The 19,927-nt window shown below is 45.6% G+C and overlaps 1 protein-coding gene across 2 annotated transcripts; it reads left to right on the forward strand.

Annotated features, from left to right (window-relative positions):
• The first annotated feature begins 10,550 nt into the window (after positions 1-10,550).
• Positions 10,551-16,755, forward strand: LOC145515856 (uncharacterized). 2 transcript variants are annotated; one of them, XM_081517282.1, is made up of 6 exons: positions 10,570-10,700; positions 11,064-14,598; positions 14,905-15,008; positions 15,096-15,227; positions 15,664-15,719; positions 16,251-16,755. In XM_081517282.1, the coding sequence occupies exon 2, from the start codon at positions 13,720-13,722 to the stop codon at positions 14,278-14,280; it is 561 nt and encodes a 186-aa protein (XP_081373408.1). In that variant the 5' UTR covers positions 10,570-10,700; positions 11,064-13,719; the 3' UTR covers positions 14,281-14,598; positions 14,905-15,008; positions 15,096-15,227; positions 15,664-15,719; positions 16,251-16,755. The 2 variants fall into 2 exon arrangements, 1 of the variants encoding a protein (XP_081373408.1); XR_014061070.1 differs by lacking the exons at positions 14,905-15,008; positions 15,096-15,227 and having other exon boundaries at positions 10,551-10,802; positions 11,064-11,141; positions 16,251-16,505; positions 16,671-16,755.
• Positions 16,756-19,927: the final 3,172 nt, after the last annotated feature.

Below are 19,927 nucleotides of genomic sequence, written 5' to 3' on the forward strand. Positions count from 1 at the left end.
ACTTTCTAAGAGGTGAAGATGTTTAAAAATCATAACCACACTGCCATTATCACACTCAACAAAATTGGTAACAATTCCTTAATATCATCTAATATCCAAATTAAGTTCCATAAGGCCCACATACTGCATTTGGTTGACATGTCTCCTAAGTTTCTTCTATAGTTCTTTTTCCCTCTTCTTCTTTTTTTCCTTTTACATTTTTTTCCATTTGTTGAAGAAACTGGGTCATTTCTCTTGTAAAACTTTGCATATTCTAGGTTTAACTGATTGTTTCCTCTTGCTGTATTTAACATTCTTGTCTATCTTTGTATTTCCTCTAGACCAGTTATAGTTAGAGGCTTGGTTAGAGTCAAATTTATTCTTTCTTTTTTTGCAAGTGCTACTCATTGGTTTGTTGTTGTTCAGTCACTGAGTCATGTCAGATTCTTTGCGATCCCATGGACTGCAGCGCCCCAGGCTTCCCTCTCCTGCATTGTCTTCTGGTGTTTCATATCCATCGAGTCAGTGATGCCATCCAACCATCTCATCCTCTGCCGCCTCCTTCTCTTCTTGCCCTCAATCTTTCCCAGCATGAGAGTCATTTCCAAAGAGTCAGCTCTTCACATCAGGTGGCCAAAGTATTGGACCTTCAGCTTCAGCATCAGTCCTTCCAATGAATATTCAGGGTTGATTTCCTTTAGGATTGACTGATTTGATCTCCTTGTAGTCCAAGGAAGAGATGCTCAAGAATCTTCCCCAGCACCACAATTCTAAAGCATCACTTCTTTGGCGCTCAGCCTATTTTATCTCTTACATCCACACATGACTACTGGAAAAATTATAGCTTTGACTATATGGACATTTGTCGGCAAAGTGAAGTCTCTGCTTTTTAATACGTTGTCTAGGTTTATCATAGCTTTCCTTCCAAGGAGCAAGTGTCTTTTAATATCATGGCTGCAGTCATCATCCACAGTGATTTTGGAGCCCAAGAAAATAAAATCTATCATTGCTTCCCTTTTTTTCCCCTTCTATTTGCCATGAAGTTACGGGATCAGATGCCATGATCTTAGATTTTTGAATGTTGAGTTTCAAGCCAGCTTTTTCACCCTCCTCTTTCACTGTCATCAGTAGTGCTCTTTATTTCCTATTGCTTTATATCAAGGTACCCAGAACATCTGTTGTTCCACATTTTAAAGAATGGTTAGCAAGTTCAGATGTGTCAGTGGCTCTTAGCACGATAAAGTTCAGCATCATACCACTGATGATCACTGTCTAGATCATGCATTCTTACTGGGCTGACAATGCCTCTGTGGAGGCAAAAAGTTGTTCTAGGATGGGGGATTAAAAAAAAAACTTTTTTTTTTCTGTGTATAAAGCATAGAAGTACACATAGTACATAGTAGTATACAGTACATTTGTAGTATTAAAATTTCATGGAAGAGTTGATTAGGGGAAAAAAGTCTAAAAAGACTCCTCGAGGAGGGTGATAATGAAAAGGTGGTTGGGAGACACTGGCATAGATGTATTATTTCATTAGGGATTGCAAATTGGTGATTATCTAATGCTATCATTTCTTGGCTATGATTCTCCTAAATGGAAAAAACTTCTGCTTGCTGTTTGGTTTCCCTGAAATCTAATCCATGAAAACAAGGCAAGTAAATGCTTCAATCTTATTCTTTATTCATCAATTTTTGGCATAAAGAGTTGATACTTAGTAGTTTCTAAAGGAAACCGTGAGGTTTTTAAAATATCGTTTTGAATTTAGAGATGCCATATATTTGGTATGATTTTGCTGCTTGGGTATTTATAACAGCTTGAGCTGTGACCTTTTCACTTGATCCATTTGACTGAATATAAAATTCTTGGCTCTTGTTTCTTTTCTGAAACTTCTTAAATATGTTACTCTTTAGAATTCTGACATAAAGTGGTTCTGATGACAATTTGTCTTCCAATTCTTTCCCTCTTAATTAATTTGTTCATTTTGGCTGGACACCTAACGTACTTTTCCTTTTAGAGTCCAAATGTTTAACTGGAGTGTGGCTTGGCATTGACCATTTAGCTTTGACCAGTTGCTTTTCCCGGATTATATAACTGAAGTATCTTTTTTTTCCCAGAAAAGCTTCTTAGATCACAGGTTTTGCTATTTGTTTTCTTGTGTTGCACCCCTCCCCCCATTCAGAACTGTGTTGAAGGTGAACATTCTATTCTATTTTATATCTCTATCACTTTATCTCCAATCTTTTTAAATTCCTCATTTCTGTTTCATTCTTTTTTTTTCTCTCTCTTTTAACCCTATATTTCTCTAACAGTAATCTTCTGTGGTGCCTATCAGTTTTATCTATAATTCATTCCTGACCTTTTCTAATTCTGTTTCATATTGGTCTTTCTTAGTGGCTCTTTTTTCCCCAGTTTTCTAGCTCATTTTGAAATATTAGGTTATAGTTTTCCTCTCACTGGAACTATAGGTTTCTAATGTGTTGTTGGTTTTCATAGATATATTACTTTGATAATTATTCTGTCTTTCTTATTCTTTACCCACAATCTTCCTCCACCTATCATATTTAAGTGGGATGGGTTTTCCCATACATTTTGGAGGAATTTCTGTTGTTAAAAGATGATTTTCAGAAATAGGTAAAATAATGACTCTAATACACATTCACTTAAATATGAACATATCTTACAATTTTTAGTCCATTTCAACAAAGGAACAAGGTGGATGTTTTAACCCATTCAAAGGAAGAGTCAGAAAAGCACAAATATATGTGGGTAAAGGAGTGTTGAAATGAATTACAAATGAAGGCAAACCTTCTGCAAATCTGTGGAGGGGTATGAGATAGGACAGACTGCATGTGTCTACATGTAACAAACTACTTACAGGACTCCCACGGAATCAGTCTGATAAGGTATGGGGTGTGCTATAGAATATGTATAATTTTCCACTAAAATGTGAGATTATTTTCTACCCTGTGCAGAAGATGGGGTGGCCAGCTCTCCTGGCTACTCTGAACCATGGACTCCCCCTTAGTACAAAGAGTTTGCCTGCATGATGCTAAGAGGCTTGGCCAAATATTAGCCTGGCTTCTGCTTGCACTAGCTCATGCCTCAACAGGTAACCCGAGGCCCCTGTGCTAAGTCTGTGTTCATGTTGACTGGAAAAAAAAAAGCACAACATGAGAGTTCTGAGTTAAGTTTTCTTTGTGCAAAATGAGGACTATAGCCCAGGAGACAGCATTTCAGATAGCTCTGAGAAACTGCTCCAAAGAGGTGGGCAGGGAGGTCAGTATATATGTGATTTTAGAGAAGGGGGAGACCATGCAATCAAGCACATGATTTTTGCAGAAGGTTGCTGTTAGTCACAAGGAGCAGACATCACCATGAAGGACTTTAGTGCTTTTCTAGATACAAGGAGATACAAGAATTGGCTCATAAAATCTCTTCCTCAAAATATCTAATTATCTGAAGACCCATTCTGCCAACTTTCCCCAGAGCACAGAGTGCTTCATTTCTGATCTCCACCCCGAACTCCTTTCAGGGGGTGTTGAAGATCAGCAACTTCAGCAGTATATAATTTAATCCTTGTAGAGGTAGATAGCAAGTGCCAATTGTAGTTGGCACTCAAACAAAAAAAAAAATTAAGCCAAACCACAAAAGGTACCTTGTTCCAACCTACATAGTCAAACTATTTTCAGTAATTCTTCTTTTAACTCCCTTCCGTGATTTTCCATTTCCTAACGTCCCCTTTCTGTTCTTCCTTTAAAAGCTTCAGTCACCTTTTTCCCAGTTAGACTTGAGCTCACTTTGTACCTGAGTGTCTGCCCTGGTCTGAATAAAAATCTGTCTTGCTGCCTTTAACATGTGTCTGATGCTGGTTTTCTTTGACACTCTATACTTTTCTCTCTCTTCTGCTGCTTCCACAAGTTATTAAAAAATAACAATACATTCAGCTCCTCCCTTCTTATTTTCAGAGATCTGTATCCTCTGGCCATTTTCCCTACAAATATTTAGACTTTTTTTTTTTTTACTTTGGCTCACACACACTCTACGTTGGCTGTATTGCACACTATTTCTCTGCACTTTCCTCCCTGGGTGACTCTGTCTCTTTCCTGGCACTTTGGAGAGCCTCAAGCTTCCAGGTCATCCCAGACCCCCTCTATCCCTGTGCAGTGCAGAATCTTGTAGGCCCACTCAAGTTCTCTGTCCTCCAGACAGACTGTTCCTGGTGAAAGGTTCTTAAAATAGGTGGAACTCAGAAATGAGACAAGGAGATCAAGTGAGGATTTACTTAAGCAGGAATATGCTCTCAAAGAAACAGTGGGCAGACAGATGGGTAGCTGCCCTGGGTTCCTTTGGCAAGCCAGTTATGGGGAGTATGCATGAAGAACCATTGGCAAGAATACACAGAAGAACTATACAAAAAAATGTCTTAATGACCCAGATAACCAATATGGTATGGTCACTCACCTAGATCCAGACATGCTGGAGTGTGAAGTCAAGTGGGCCTTAGGAAGCACTACTATGAACAAAGCTACTAGAGGTGATGGAATTCCAACTGAGCTATTTCAAATCCTAAGAGATGGTGCTGTTAAAGTGTTGCACTCAATATGTCAGCAAATTTGGAAAATTCATCTGTGGTCACAGGACTGGAAAAGGTCAGTTTTCACTACAATCCCAAAGAAGGGCAATGCCAAACAATGTTCAAACTACTGCACAGTTACACTCATTTCACATGCTAGTAAGGTAATGCTCAAAACCCTTCATGCTAGGCCTCAATAGTATGTGAACTGAGAACTTCCAGATGTACAAACTGGATTGAGAAAAAGCAGAGGAATCAGAGATCAAATTGCCAACATTCACTGGGTCATAGAGAAAGCAAGGTAATTTCAAAAAAACATCTGCTTCATTGACTACACTAAAGCCTTCGACTGTGTGGATCACAACAAACTGGAGAATTCTTAAAGAGATGGGAGGATGAGACCACTTTACCTGTCTCCTGAGAAACCTGTATGCAGGTCAAGAAGCAACAGTTAGAACAGGACATGAAACAACAGGCTGGTTCAAAATTGGGAAAGGAGTACATCAAGGCTGTATATTGTCACCCTGCTTATTTAACTTATATGCAGAGTACATCATGAGAAACGCTGGGCTGGAGGAAGCACAAGCTGGAATCAAGATTGCCGGGAGAAATATCAATAACCTCAGATATGCAGATGACACCACCCTTATGGCAGAAAGTGAAGAGGAACTAAAGAGCCTCTTGATGAAGGTGAAAGAGGAGAGTGAAAAAACTGGCTTGAAATTCAACATTCAAAAAACTAAGCTCATGATATCCAGTCCCATACTTCAAGGCAGACAGAAGGAGAAAAAGTGGCAACAGTGACAGATTTTATTTTCTTGGGCTCCAAAATCACTGTGGATGGTGAATGCAGCTATGAAATTAAAAGACTCTTGCTCTTTGGAAGGACAGCTATGGCAACCTAAACAGTGTATTAAAAAGCATCACTTTTTAATCACTTTGCTAGAAAAGGTCCACATAGTCAAGGTTATGGTTCTTCCAATAGTCATGTATGGATATGAGAGTTGGACCATAAAGAAGACTGAGCACCAAAGAACTGATGCTTTGGAATTGTGGTGCTGGAGAAGACACTTGAGAATACCTTTAAGCAAGGAAAGGAAATCCTAAAGGAAATCAACCCTGAATATTCATTGGAAGAACTGATGCTGAAGCTGAAGCTCCAATACTTTGGGCCACCTGATTTGAAGAGCTGACTCACTGGAAAAGACCCTGATGCTGGGAAAGATTGAAGGTGGGAGAAGAAGGGGACAACAGAGGATGAGGAGGTTGGATGGCATCATCAACTCAAGGGACATGAGTTTGAGCAAATTCAGAGAGATGGTGCAGGACAGGGAAGGCTGGTGTGCTGCAGTCCCTGGGGTCAGAGTAGGATACAACTGAGTGACTGAACAACAACAATATAGCATCCTAACCCACCACCTAATGCCACCATTCCAGTAGGAATTTTCTCTCTCTTGAGGCTATAAAAATTGACTACTAGCCTGCAAAAGGGTTCAGGTCTCCTTTGAGCCAGCCCACTAACAGTGTCTCCCACTCGAAAAAACTGTATTCTCCTCTCATTCTGCCTCATGTCTGGAAATTCCTTTGCAGCGGGAACAGGGAGCACGACAAGAAGTCACTCCTCTCTTTCTTTGTTCATGCGTTCTCTTTGGGGGGGGGTGGGAGGGAGGTATCTGTTTTTGTCTTTCTCTATATTGCCAACACAGGATGAGATGATTGGATGGCATCACCGAAGCGATGGACATGAGTTTGAGTAGGCTCTGGAGTTGGTGATGGACAGGAAAGCCTGGCGTGCTGCAGTCCATGGGGTCACAAAGAGTCGGATGTGACTGAGTGACTTAACTGAACCGATATCGCTTTCATTGCAGGAAAAAGAATGAGAGCCAATCCCTTCCTCAAGCACTTTACTGAGACTTTCTTGAACTGTCTAAACCTCCATATCCTCATCTGTAAAATGGAAATAATATACACACATCAAAAGACTTTGAGAAGATTAAAGATACGGTCTGTCCTTAAGTAGTGCCTTTCAGTCTCTCCAGCTGGTCATAAAAGTGAAACTCAAGTACACTTTTCAGTGTTTTGTTTGTGTTTATGGAATAGTTTTACATCATTTTTTCTTTTTAAACAAAACAGATGTGTATTCAAAATGTTTTAAAATTCCACGTTGAAGAAATACCCCTCCTCCACCCACACCCTTGCTGGGTAGGGTGGGGAAGAAGGAAAGGAGAAAAAAAGCAGGAGATCAGTTGCTTTTCCTTCTGCTGCTTTTCCTTCTCCCCTTCTGGGTCAGGGCTTCTCACAGGAAAAAAAGAGAGAAAGAAAAAAAGGCTTTCTGCCCACGATTCAAATTAACCCCTTTTGTGACCGTATTTTCTTTCCTTCTGAATTGATATCTCCTCCTGCCACATGCTTTAGCCTTTGAAAAAACTGCCAGAAATGATTAGAACAGAGAACAAAAGGATTGCAGCCTCTGAAAGGTAGAGACTGCACACGTTTAAATTCAATCACCTCTTTTATTATGCAAATACCCCTCCCCCTTGGATTCCACCTTCCCTGTGTGATTAAATGGAGACTCTCTTAGGATAAATGGAGCACAGATGCAGAAATAAAGGACCCACATTTCTCAAGTCCCATTCCCTCAGAAGCCAAATAACTCTCCTCTCCACAGCCCCTGTTGTTTTCTTTGGAAAGTGGTCCATGTTTCACAGGGGAAAGATAAATTTTGAATCACTGTTCCCAGCCACACGCTAAAAACAAAAACCCCAATTTTCTGGCTTCCTAGAGACTCTATCATCCAGGTTCAGATCTGGGTGGTGTTTCCTACCTGATGGAGAAAAGAATGGCTCACGTTTTTTTCTGAGCACTTCCTGTGTGCCCGGCACAGTGCCAAGCCCTCTCTGTGACCATTATCTCCTTTCATCCTCCCAACAGCTGTATGAGGTAGGCACTTGCTTGGATTATCTAATTCTGTAGGTAGACTCTCCCAGTTTAAGTCACTCAGCTTGTTAGCCCCCAGACCAGGATTGAAACCCACAGGCAGGTTCACAGAGTTGACACCATGTGCCGGGCACAGAATCACATGGGCTTTGGGGTGACGTACAAGCCTGGGTTTTGTGTCCTGGACTCTTAGCTTCTGGGAAGCAGGGTCAGACATGAGGACTGGCTTCATGTGCTCATAAGAAAAAGAATGAATGAATGGATGGATGAATTCCAATCTAAGAGCAATGCAGGATGGCAGAGCAAAAAGGACATAGGTTTTGGGATTGGGCATCTGGGATCCAGTCTCCGCCATACCGGGGGCTTGCTGTGTGGCCCCATGCAAATTATCTTGCCTCTCTGGGTCTCTCTTCAAATTCATTCATCAAGTGGCACCAAAAACAACTCCCTCTCAAGATTATTCAGTTCAGTTCAGTTCAGTCGCTCAGTCGTGTCCGACTCTTTGCGACCCCAGGGACTGCAGCACGCCAGGCCTCCCTGGCCATCACCAACTCCCGGAGCTTACTCAAACTCATGTCCATCGAGTTGGTGATACCATCCAAAAATCTCATCCTCTGTCATCCCCTTCTCCTCCTGCCTTCAATCTTTCCCAGCATCAGGATTTTTTCCAATGAGTCAGTTCTTCCTATCAGGTGGCCAAAGTACTGGAGTTTCAGCTTCAGCATCAGTCCTTCCAATGAATACTCAGGACTGATTTCCTTTAGGATGGACTGGTTGCAGTTCAAGGGACTCTCAAGAGTCTTCTCCAACACCACAGTTCATAAGCATCAATTCTTTGGTGCTCATCTTTCTTTATAGTCCAACTCTCAAGATTGTGGGGGAGCATTAGGTAAAATAAACCACAGGAAGCTCTTTAAACTTAATATCATTTTGTGTGTGTTTGTGTGCTGAGTCACTTCAGTTGTATCCAACTCTGCGACTCCATGGGCTGTAGCCGGCCAGGCTCCTCTGCCCATGGGATTCTTCAGACAAGGATACTCGAGTAGGTAGCCCTTTCCTTCTCCAAGTGATCTTCCCAACTCAGGGATCGAACCTGGGTCTCCCACATTGCAGGCAGATTCTTTACCATCTGAGCCACAGTTTTGTAGAGGGAGAGAGCTCATTGTCCAAACCAAGATGACTGAGAACAGAAGAGGGTGCTGTTACCAATGATGCCCAGTCAACTGGGATGCAGGACCATTCTCCATCTCAGTGTTCAATTTATCACCTGGCTTTCCTGAGAACAGAAGAGAAATCCTTCAGGAGGAGGACCTGTGGGAAGTGTCTTTAAGGTCATTAGCTCAGCCTTGTAGGCATCTGACTTTGAGTACCTTGCTCTGTCCTCCCCACTCAGCAGATCTCTGGACTCCTTCAAAGAGTAGAGCCCTTTTCATCCCATTCCAGCAGCAGTTGGGATGACTGATGCTGGGATTTTAAATTTCATGTATTTGAATCTCTTACCGGCTGTGTGATCCGGGACAAGATGCATTATCTCTCCAGGCCTCAGTTTTGTTCCCTACAAAATGGTGCGATGAACCCCCAAGTGCTTGAGTTGTGTGAGGATTGGGTGCCTCCTGCAGCTGCTGGCACCCAGAAGCCCTCCGTAACTGCTCATTTCCCTTCTTACCTTTGCACGAACCATGGAGACTGTTTAAGTATTTACTGAAATCCCAGCATCACAAGCAAATGTGCTAAGTCACTTCAATCGTGTGTGACTAATTGCAACCCTATGGCCCATAGCCTTCCAGGCTTCTCTGTTGCTGGAATTCTCCAGGCTAGAACACTGAAGTCAGTTGCTATGCCCTCCTCCAGGGGATCTTCCTGACTCAGGGACTGAACCTGTATCTCTTGCATCTCCTGCATTTGTAGGTGGGTTCTTTACCACGAGTGCCACCTGGGAAGCCATCAAGCATCACAGAGAACAATAAAAATTAGATCAAGTTGGTCATGTGCATGCGGGCTGAGTTGGTCAAAGCATTCTGTTACATTTACGTGGGTAGTGAACAGAAAAATACCTTTCTATGCACACTTGTTGTACTATGCATACTGGTGATAATGGTAGCTGGAGCAGAATCAATGAAGGCCCCCCTGCAATGCTCCTGAGCCTCCAGGATGGGCTGAAGCTGAGCACCACCCTCCTCCAGCTTCTGCATCCCTCTTCTCTGCCAGAGTCTGTCTCTTCATGCAGCTGAGCCCAGATGTTCAGTGGAGCTGGCCACTGCCTCCCAGGGCGACGCTTACATCTTGGGGCTCAGAGTCCGGATAAACGCCCCCACCTCCCTCCTGTTGTGCGGGGTGATGGCGCGGACACGATTCCACACCTCCTCAGTGGACTGAGCCCCCAGGCGCCTGCACAGGAGCCCACTCAAACCACAGCCAACACTGGCTTGGCTCCCGTCACTCCCCGATGCTCCCCTACTGTGTTTCCTGCTGTCGCCTCATTAAAAAAATATGAACTCAAGTCCTGTTCCTTGAGGACCAGGCCCCCCGGATGCGATGCTAACTGCTGCAGACTGAACATTTGTGTCCTCAACCCCTTGAAACTCATATTTGAAACTAATCCCCAACACGATGCTGTCAGGGAGGTGGGGCTTTTGTGGGGGTGATTAGGACATGTGAGCAGAACCCTCAGCAGTGGGATAAGGTCCCTTACCAAAGAGAGAGCCAGCTCTCCCTTTCAACCTGGGACGTTGAGAGGTTATAGTGAAGAGATGGCCCTCAGTGAGGAAGTGGGTCCCCAGCAGACACGGAACCGCCAGGGCCATGACTTCCACTCCCAGCCTCCAGAATTCTGAGAACTGAATTTCCATTGTTTATAAGGCACCTAATTGGTCTGCACTATTTCTGTTAGAGCAGCCCCAGCGGACTGAGATAGGACCTAACGCTTAGGTGCTGGCGTGTGTGCCCGAGCCTGTGCTGCCTCCTCCCTGAGCATCGCTGCACGAGCTCCTTGTACAAACCCCGCCAGGCAGCTCCTATTATTGCCTCATTGTACAAATGAGAAAGCCAGAGCTCAAGAGTCACACAGCAGCTGAGTCATTGTCCAGGGCAGAGTCCCTGGGACAGATGCCCTAACTGACTCTGTTCTGTGTCTATTTCATTGATTTGATGTGAAGAGCCTCATTCAGCAGGGATTTCGAAGACCTACCCCCCTGTGGGGGTAGGGGTGAAGGTGGGGGGAGAGTAGCTAGGCTCTAGAGATCTATGGGTCATGAGAGACTGATGAAAGCGGGGGTCGGAGCCAGAGAAGAGCTCAGTCAAGCCCTGGGGAAAGGTCATCCATGTTTTCATTATTACTAGAGGCTTAAAGGGGGGCTTCTCTGGTGGCTCAGATGGTAAAGAATTTGCCTGCAATGCAAGAGACCCAGGTTCAATCTCTGGGTGGGGAAGAGCCCCTGGAGAAGGGCATGGCTACCGACTCCAGTGTTCTTGGCCCGGAGAATCCCATGGACAGAGGAGCCTCATGGGCTACAATCCATGGGGTTGCAGAGTCGGACACAACTGAAGACTAACACTTTCACTTCACTACTTTCAGAGTCATAAAGGAGTAAGTTCTCTCAGCCATCCTCTGTCTGCTCGACTTCTGGTGAGCCTCCTAGAACAAGAGGGGCAGGTAAAGTGTCATGTCTACGGTGGGGCAGCCACCATGCTTGGAACCACCATGTCATTCTTTGAGGCCATTCTTTCTTTCCTTCCTTCTTTCTTTCTCTCTCTTTTTCTTTCTAGTCTTCTTCATTTTTTTTCTATTCACTAGTTGTATTTTTTAAATTCCATATATAAGTGAGATCTTACAGTATTTGTCTTTCTCTGTCTGTCTTATTCACTTGGTACAATACCCTCCAAATCCATCCACATTGTTGCAGATGGCAAAATTTCATTCTTTTTGATGGCTGAGTAGTATTCCCTTGTATATGTACACCGCATCTTTATCCATTCACCTGTTGATGGACACTTAGTTGCTTCCATATCTTGGCAACTGTAAATAATGTTGCTATGAACATTGGGAAGCATGTATCTATTCAAATTAGAGTTCTTTTTTTTTTCCCTGATACATGCCTAGGAGTGAAAGTGCTGGATCATATGATAACTCTATTTTTAGTTTTTTGAGAAACTTCCATGCTGTTTTTCACATTGGCTGTACCAATTTACATTCCCACCAACTGTGTAGATTGGCAGTGCATTTCTGATGCAAGAGGTCAGCCAACCTGGCTCTTTCTTCTAAACTGTAGCATCTCCAGAACTGGGGTCTCTGGTCTTTGATGGCTGCAGATTTTGGGGAGACCTAGACAGTTCCCCACCCCTGCCCCCAGCTCTGTGAACATGGGGCACTCTCCTTTCCACCATCTGATTCGCATCTTCAAGATGGGACTTCTGATGTGACTTCACCGAGGACAAGCCTTTCATTGCAGCTTTTGCTAAGGAATTTAGGACTAGATTACCAGGAAGCATCATTTCCCAAATGGACAAATTTCAAGATAGAAAGTGTGTTTTTAAAACCTGGGAGGTAATGAGAGCTTGGAGGCGTTCAGGTGACAGGACGGAGCAGTGTGAACGACAGCAAGCTGCTCTGCACCCTGTCTGTGGGAGGGGTGCACACACTGAGTCCAAGCCTGGCTCCTGCTCCCATTAACCTTGACCCCCAGGGGAGTCACATGACCTTCCTGCTCCTCAGTTTCCTCATCTATGAAAGGAGGATGATCGATTCCTATTGCATAGGTTGGATGTGGGGACTGAACAGCAATGTACCAAGAGCATCGGCGCCTAAGGGCTGTGTAGACAGTAGCAGAGCAAAGGGGTAACAGGCATCAGGCCCGTGAAGGGTCAAAGTGGGAGGAGGCAGGGATAGGAACAAAGTAAATTTTTTTAAAAGTTACCTTTAGACTTTTTAGTTCTTAAGAAGACAATTATATCCTATGTTGGGGAAGGGTGAAATACCTTTTTGTAGGACAGTCCATATGATCTTTGTGGGATTTGGGGCAAGGGTGTCAGCCATCCTAGGTCTCATTTTATTGTGTGAAAAACGAGGCTAATAATCGAATTCATCTTATAGAGTTGGTAAGAGGCTAAAATGGGATAATGAATAAACTGCTCATCATGCACATCAAAATAAATGCTAAATACAGCTGGCTTTGATCATCATCACCAAACATTTAAATGCTCCTAGGACCTAACTCATCTTACTTATAGGAACCTCTATTAGAGAAACAACAGCATAAGAATATAAATCTTTGCACAAGGGTATTCAGGACAGAATTTTTTTTTTTTTCAGTAGTAGCAAAAATGTGGAAATAACAGAAATGTCTATCAACAGAAGAATGATTAATAAATTATAGGAATTACTGTTTCAGATTTCTATGAAGCTGTTAGCAAGAATGAGGAAGAACTATAAATATTACCTAAAAAATAAGAAAATTTTAAGGGAAAAAATGAAGTTGTAGGAGAATATGTATATTCATTTGTACAAAGTCAAACCAAATATACTTACGTGCTAAGTCGCTTGACTTGTGCCTCACTCTTTGCAACCTCATGGCCCATAGCCCACCAAACTCCTCTGTCCATGGGATTCTCCAGGCAAGAACACTGGAATGGGTTGCCACGCCCACCTCCAGCGGAACTTCCTAACCCAAGGATCGAATCTGCATCTCTTATGTCTCCTGCATTGGCAGGAGGGTTCCACACTAGTGCCAACTGGGGAGCCTGGACACACTTAGAGTTAATGGCATGCTATGAAAGGTCCAGATGGAAGTGAAAGTCACTCAGTCGTTTCCAACTCTTTGCGACCCCATGGACTATACAGTCCACGGAATTCTCCAGGCCAGAATACTGGAGTGAGTAGCCTTTCCCTTCCCTAGGGGATCTTCCCAACGCAGGGATCAAAACCAGATCTCCCGCACTGCGGGTAGATTCTCTACCAACTGAGCCACACAAGGGAAGCGCAAGAATACTGGAGTGGGTAACCTATCCCTTTTCCAGCCGATCTTCCCCACCCAGGAATGGAACCGCGGTCTCCTGCATTGCAGGCGGATTCTTCACCAACTGATGTCAGGGAAGCCCCTGATGAGCATAGATCAATACAAGGCAGTTACCCCCCAGCCCCCATCCCCGAAGAAGGCAAGGCTGGGGCTGGGATTAGAAAGAAGGAAGCGATCACTTTACACACTTCTGTGTCATCTTAGTTTATCCTTGTGAGCATGTATTATTTTGGTAGTGAAAAGAAAGAGCTTCTTAGGTCAGAGAGGTTGAGGCAGAAAAGAAGGCTGAAGGAAGAGGCGTGCCAGGGGGAATCTGCCGGAGCGGGGATGGGGGTGGGAAAGACTGGAGGAGGCAGCCGCGTGCCGGGAACAGAGCTCCCTGCGGGGTTCCAGGAGCCTCATCACTCCACTCAAGCCGCAAGCTCTCCAGACCCACGGTCTCCAGAACTCCTGCGCTGCTGCGCTCCTGCGGACATCGGCTGTGGGCATCCAGCGACGGTCCGGGTCCCCTCTGACCCCGGGGTCACAGGGCTGGCTCGCCCCCTCGCCGCGATGGAAGGCGGGCTGAGCGGAGGGTCTGGGGCCGGGGGCGCCCTGCCGACCCCTGGCAAGTGCCCGAAATGCCGCCGTTTCACCCGTGAAGTGGTGGCCACTGGATTCACAGTTCGTTGCCGGGGTGCTGTGAGAGTAAATGAGGCGGCGACAGGGGAAACTGACTGCTCGGCGGCTGCGAGCCCTCCCCGTCTGTCACGGCGGCTCCTGGTGGTCGGCTGCATTTAAAGGATAACACGCCCCGATTCCTAGCTCTCTGCTGAACCCACGTATCACTGCCCTGCGTCAACCACGGCCCCCCCCCGTCCCCTCGCCCCCTCACCCCCTGCGCCCCCCCCAAACTCCCGCACCTCCAAATGAAAACACTTCCCTGTACTCAATCCTGAGAACAACCGTTCTCAATCCCGGCTACACTCAGAACCCAAGCCCCGGGGAGCCTAAAATGCCGATTCCCAGGCCACCTCTGAATGTTGGGATGTGATTGACTTGGATGGGGCCTGAGCAGTGGGACTTGTGAAAGGCTCTTCAGATGCTGCTGCAGTGAAGGCAAGGGGAGAGACCCTGTTCTCCCCCCAGACTGGGTGCCCTCAATGTCCAGTTTCAAGGATGGGAGCTCGCATGTGCTGCCTCCTGGCACCCTCTCCCCCTAAACCCGCACCCCCACCTCACCCCTCTTCCCTCGTCTCCCGCCCCCGCCCCACCCTGCTTTCAACTCTCAGACTTGAGAGCTACTGCCCACACCTGGTCCAGGCAGCTTTTCTGTCCAGACTTCCCTCTTCCTCCCTCCATTTTTATTGTCAGGCTCTACTTAGCAGCCTGGGATTTCTTTGTTTTGTTTTCCTGGTTGTCCAGATTTTGCCTTGCAAAGGAGCTCCGGGAAGCTGGAGGCTCACGGTGGAAGCAAAATTCCGTCTCAGCTTCTTTTTCAGTAACAGCACCCTCTTCCTCCTCATCAGGTCATCATCACTGGATTTACAGATGTGAGTCACCCTGCTGGTGAGAAGGCTGTTGGAAGAAAACTTTTTCTTTCTTTCCCGTTTCAGCCATCTGCACCCACGCCGCCCAGCCAGAAGGCTGCACAGCCCTTCTCTTGCTGCACCTGAGATGGTTCCATGGGGGAAAAGGATTCCCAGCAGCGCCTCCTCCTACCTTCTGGACCGAAATTATTATTCAGAGTTTGTATCCTGGTGTTGGCATCCTTTGGAATTTCAATAGAATCGACATCTTCATCTCTAATTTTAGCTTTTTCTTATCAAAAACACTGTTGCCTCCTGCTACCATCTTTCTTGGAGACTTCAGATGATTAAAATACATTTTCATTATAAACGGGAATAAGACGAAAGAACTTGTTCTTGATTGCAATCACACAGGATGAAATGATTTCCTGGTCCCTGGAAACTAGCTGGGATGACTCCCCTGGACTAGTAATGCTCGCTGAGATGCCATTGTGACACACTGTAAATTAGGGCCTGCTGGTCTGTCTTTTCTATTTGCTTTACTGCAGAGATAAAAGGACAGGGGAAGGAAAATCATGACTTCAGGCTCTCCATTTATCCATTTTAAGCTTCACAGCAAGACCATAATATAGGTTTTATTGTCTCCATTTTACAGATGAGAACACTGAGGCTCAGAGAGGGGATATGGCTGATACCACACAGATGAAAACGGTAAGTGCCCGAGTGAGGGTTTGACTGCTGTTCCTCCCCTGGCCAAAACACTCCAGAAGGACTGCCTGCTTTCAGGATGAAGCCCACACTCCGTCACTGGGTACTGAAGGGCCCTCACAACCCTGAGATACTGGTAGCATTTCCCCCAAAGTTCCCTCCCTTGCACACACCACTCAGCCACACCTTCCCAGGCTTCCAGGTCTTTTCATGGTAAGGTGAAGCCTTTCCTGTGTGAGAAGCCCTCGTTTTCTCCCTGCCCCCTTTCTCCTCCCAGTGAAAAGTCTCTACTCCTCTTCCCAGTATCAGCTGAGATACCATTCCTTAAAGCCCTCCCGACTCCCAGCTCCCCTCTCCAAGCTGGCTTCGGGGCTCCTCGTCCAGGTCCAGGCGCGATGGCCCTGAGGGCAGGGATGGATTCTGGCCCACAGTGTTTCTGGGTTCAGCTCTGACTCCTCCCGTCGGGAATCAGGTGCTCTGCACAATAAGCCCCAGTGGATGACCACATTCCTGCTTGTCTCCGCATCTTCCCAGCTTCCTGCTGCCTGAGAGATCACGTCATTCTCGTAGCTTCCTGCATCATCCTCCCGACCTGGCCTCGGAAATCCAGAGATGCACGTTCCCAGGCCGCAGTTTGTGGCCTCGCGTCCTCTGCCGGCCGTTCTGGGGATCGGCGGGCTCCAACCGCGCGATCTTGCAGGCTATGCTGCCCCCTGGCGGCATCTCTCGGCGCTGCGGCTCTCTCTAGTCTGGAGCGCTGAAACCACAGGTTGAGGTTGGTCTTAGAAGGTAGATTCTGTTTTCATCATTTCTAGCCGGGAGCTGGAATCAAGGGGAGGGGCGATGCTTGGCTCGGTAATCCCAGGGCTTGGGAGCTGAGAGGCACCAGCTTCCGAGTCTGAGCTGGGGCCACCGAACGGCCCGAACTTGACATCTTCCTGATTTTATCAATAGAACCAGTGTAGGAGCATTCCAGAAAATCAGAGAAACAGAAAATTGTAAAGAAAATAAAGTTTCCCTGTAAATCCATAGACACCAACTTTTAACCATTGTGGTATATATCTTTCTAATATATCTTTTTATACATATCCATGCATTTTTTATTACCAAACTGGATCTATAACCTATAGTTGTTGTTCTTGTTTTTTTAAAGTATTGAATATGTCCTGAGTTCAGAAGCAGAAGAAAAAATGGAAAATTAGAAAGGCATAAAGGAGAAAAATTTTAAATTACTTAAAATCGCACTATCCAGAGAGAGGATTTCTTTCCAAATTACTTTATATTTGTGATAATCAACTATTATTTATCTTGCAAAAATCCAAATCAGAAATTAAAAGAATTTTTCCCCAAGGGAAAATTTGCTCTTATATTTTGGATTACCCTGTAATGACATACACTTTTTTTTCCTACCTGGCAGTTTCTGAAAACATTCTCCAACCTCACCCTTCCTCCCCCTTCTCAATCATTGCATCCACACGGCTCTCAGGAGTAGCCAGGCCTCCTGTGAATCCGAGTGTGTTCACCTGGGGGATTAATTCTAAGAGGTGAAATTGCTTTAAGGAGGGCTTGTGTCTTTATAAGTTTGATAAACACTGCCAAACTATCTTACAGGAAAATTTGGATGCCCACCTGCGGTCATGAGAGTTCTTGTCTCCCAGGAGGGTCACCAACAGTGTTGTCAGACTTCCAGCCCTGGGGATCATATAAATTTAGCTACAATGTGCTGAGTGTGCGCTGTGCCGGACACCAGGTTAAGTGCTGTCCATTTATTTTATTTTTTTTTTATCTTCTGTCTGTGCTGCAAGGCATGTGGGACCTTAGTCTCCTGACTAGGGATCAAACCCACACCCCCTGCACTGGAAGCACAGTCTTAACCAGAGAGGTCCGGGGGCTGTCCATTTGTTAATTCTCATTGAATCCTCCCAATAAGTCAACTCGGGAAGTAGTATTAACTTCATTTTACAGATGAGGAAGCAGGCTCAGAGAGCTTGGGCTTCCTCGGTTCCTAGAGCAGAGCTGAGTCCAACTCTAGCATTCACCCTAACATCCGCCTAATGGTGCTCAAGTTTGAATGGGCTGTGTCATAAGCACTCAGAGGGCTTGTTGGAAGTCACCTTAGTGTCTGACTCAGTATAGTAGAAAGGCCCCGAGAACACGCATGTCTAGCGACGCTGATGCTGCTGGCCCAGGCGCCATCCTTTGAGAATCATTGCTTGCGTTACTCTAATACAGAATCCCATCTGGAAATGACCCTGTTTGCCCACCTTGCTGGGTGCTTATTTGAATTTGTATGCTCTACAAACCTTTTGTTGGTGGGGGTGTATGTGGGAACGTGAATACATCTTTTACAGTCCTTTGAATTCACCATGTTTGGTTTGTGGTAAGTGGTTTCCCCTCTTGCAGACTGTTTCCCCAGCCCTTTAATGGAGATGACGCTCACAGGAAACTCTTGGGGGTATTACAAGGAGTAATGTATGCAGGAGAAAAAAAACACGCTGAAGATTGTAATTTCCTGTACCAAAGCTAGTTCTCATTATGCCTGTTGATGGAAAAGCTGGGAAGCACAGTGGCAGACACTCAGGTTTGACAGGCCTGGACTGAGGTGGCGGTTTGCCCCCCACGTGAAATCAGATGAATCAGCCCTCTTCTCTGAGCCTCACATTCCTTCTCTTGAAGACTGGGCATATCATGGGCTCCCCAAGGGTTCAACAAGCCCCTCTGTGTATTGTCTTGAGAGCTCCTTCTGCGCCGGAAGCTCCAGGGGCAGCGGTGTCCTCAGTGACAACTGGGTTGGCTCAGGAACAATGGCTACAACCTGGATGGTCCCAGCCATCTTGCCTCTCGATTCTCAGGGGTAACATTCACTTCCAGCTCTGCTCCTAGAAACCTTCAGATTCCTTGTTCTTTCCACATCCTGGGGATGACTTCTCCGTGACACCAAGTGGATCCTTTCCCACACCTGGACATTGGAAATGTGAGGACCCTTCTTCAGATTCCTGGGAAGAACCCAAATTCCAGGATGAACCGATAATCACGGCTTGGCGGGTGCCGCGTGTTTCAGGTGATGGAGCTACGGCCGTGGACAGAACAGAAATCGCAAGCATGTTGATCCTTTGTCCCTAAGACTGTCAACATTGAGGCTGGAAGCTTCCTTGGAATCTGGTGAGGGGTGAATACACACATTCAGAGTATTTGAAGTTGATCTGAAACTGACCGAGTGAAACTTGGGTCTCTGGGAGCACTGGGGATGTGGCATAGCAGACCTTCTCCAGCTGTGATGTGTGCAGGAATCTTGGGGCTCCTGTTTCTGCAGACACTGAGGCCCAAGAACTTGCGTTTCTAACAAACCTGGATGTTGCTGGGCTATGGACCACACTTTGAATATCTGTAGTTTAAGCAATCCTTGTACCATTGCTATCAAATATAACCTTTTCTTTGGCTTTCAGTGAAATGCTGAATGCATGAGAATACACAAATCCTGAAAAACCTATTAGAGCATTCCAATTGTAGCTTTGGGTGTCAGACCTTGGCTGCCACTATAGTTTTCAAGCGGCTGGGAACCATCTTGAACTTGTACTGTTGAAGCCCCAGCTTTCTCATCTATGGGCAGAAACTTTCCCTACCTTTGTCTCATTTAGGCAAACGCTTGTTGCTGCTGCTGCTGCTGCTAAGTCACTTCAGTTGTGTCCGACTCTGTGCGACGCCATAGACGGCAGCCCACCAGGCTCCCTTGTCCCTGGGATTCTCCAGGCAAGAACACTGGAGTGGGTTGCCATTTCCTTCTCCAACGCATGAAAGTGAAAAGTGAAAGTGAAGTCGCTCAGTCGTGTCTGACTCTTAGCAACCCCATGGACTGCAGCCCAGCAGGCTCCTCCGTCCATGGGATTTTCCAGGCAAGAGGACTGGAGTGGGGTGCCATTGCCTTCTCCGAAACCCTTGTTAGGGACTTTAAAAGGATGGATTCAAGTGTCTCCCTGTGACCACTTTAATCTGCTATTTTTAGTGAGGTTGTGGGTTGTCTCTGGGGAAGTTGCTGGGATTCTGAAATCTTACCAGTGTATTGATACACTGGCATTCTGAATGCACGTCCAGTGTCTTTAAACAAATACACGATGACCAATCATCCACTGAGTGTGCTGGGCGGTGTGTGAAGCACTGTACTGGAGTTATCTTGTTTACAGCAGCTCTATGAGGCAGATCCAGTTATCTGT

Source organism: Giraffa tippelskirchi, chromosome 7 (assembly GCF_054371585.1).
Source record: "Giraffa tippelskirchi isolate mGirTip1 chromosome 7, T2T-mGirTip1v1.2.pri, whole genome shotgun sequence".
Taxonomy (NCBI): Eukaryota; Metazoa; Chordata; class Mammalia; order Artiodactyla; family Giraffidae; genus Giraffa; species Giraffa tippelskirchi.

What these genes read in the sequence shown, in the direction of transcription:
- LOC145515856 (XM_081517282.1), top strand. Translation starts at nt 13,720, where the DNA reads ATGTATTATTTTGGTAGTGAAAAGAAAGAGCTTCTTAGGTCAGAGAGG.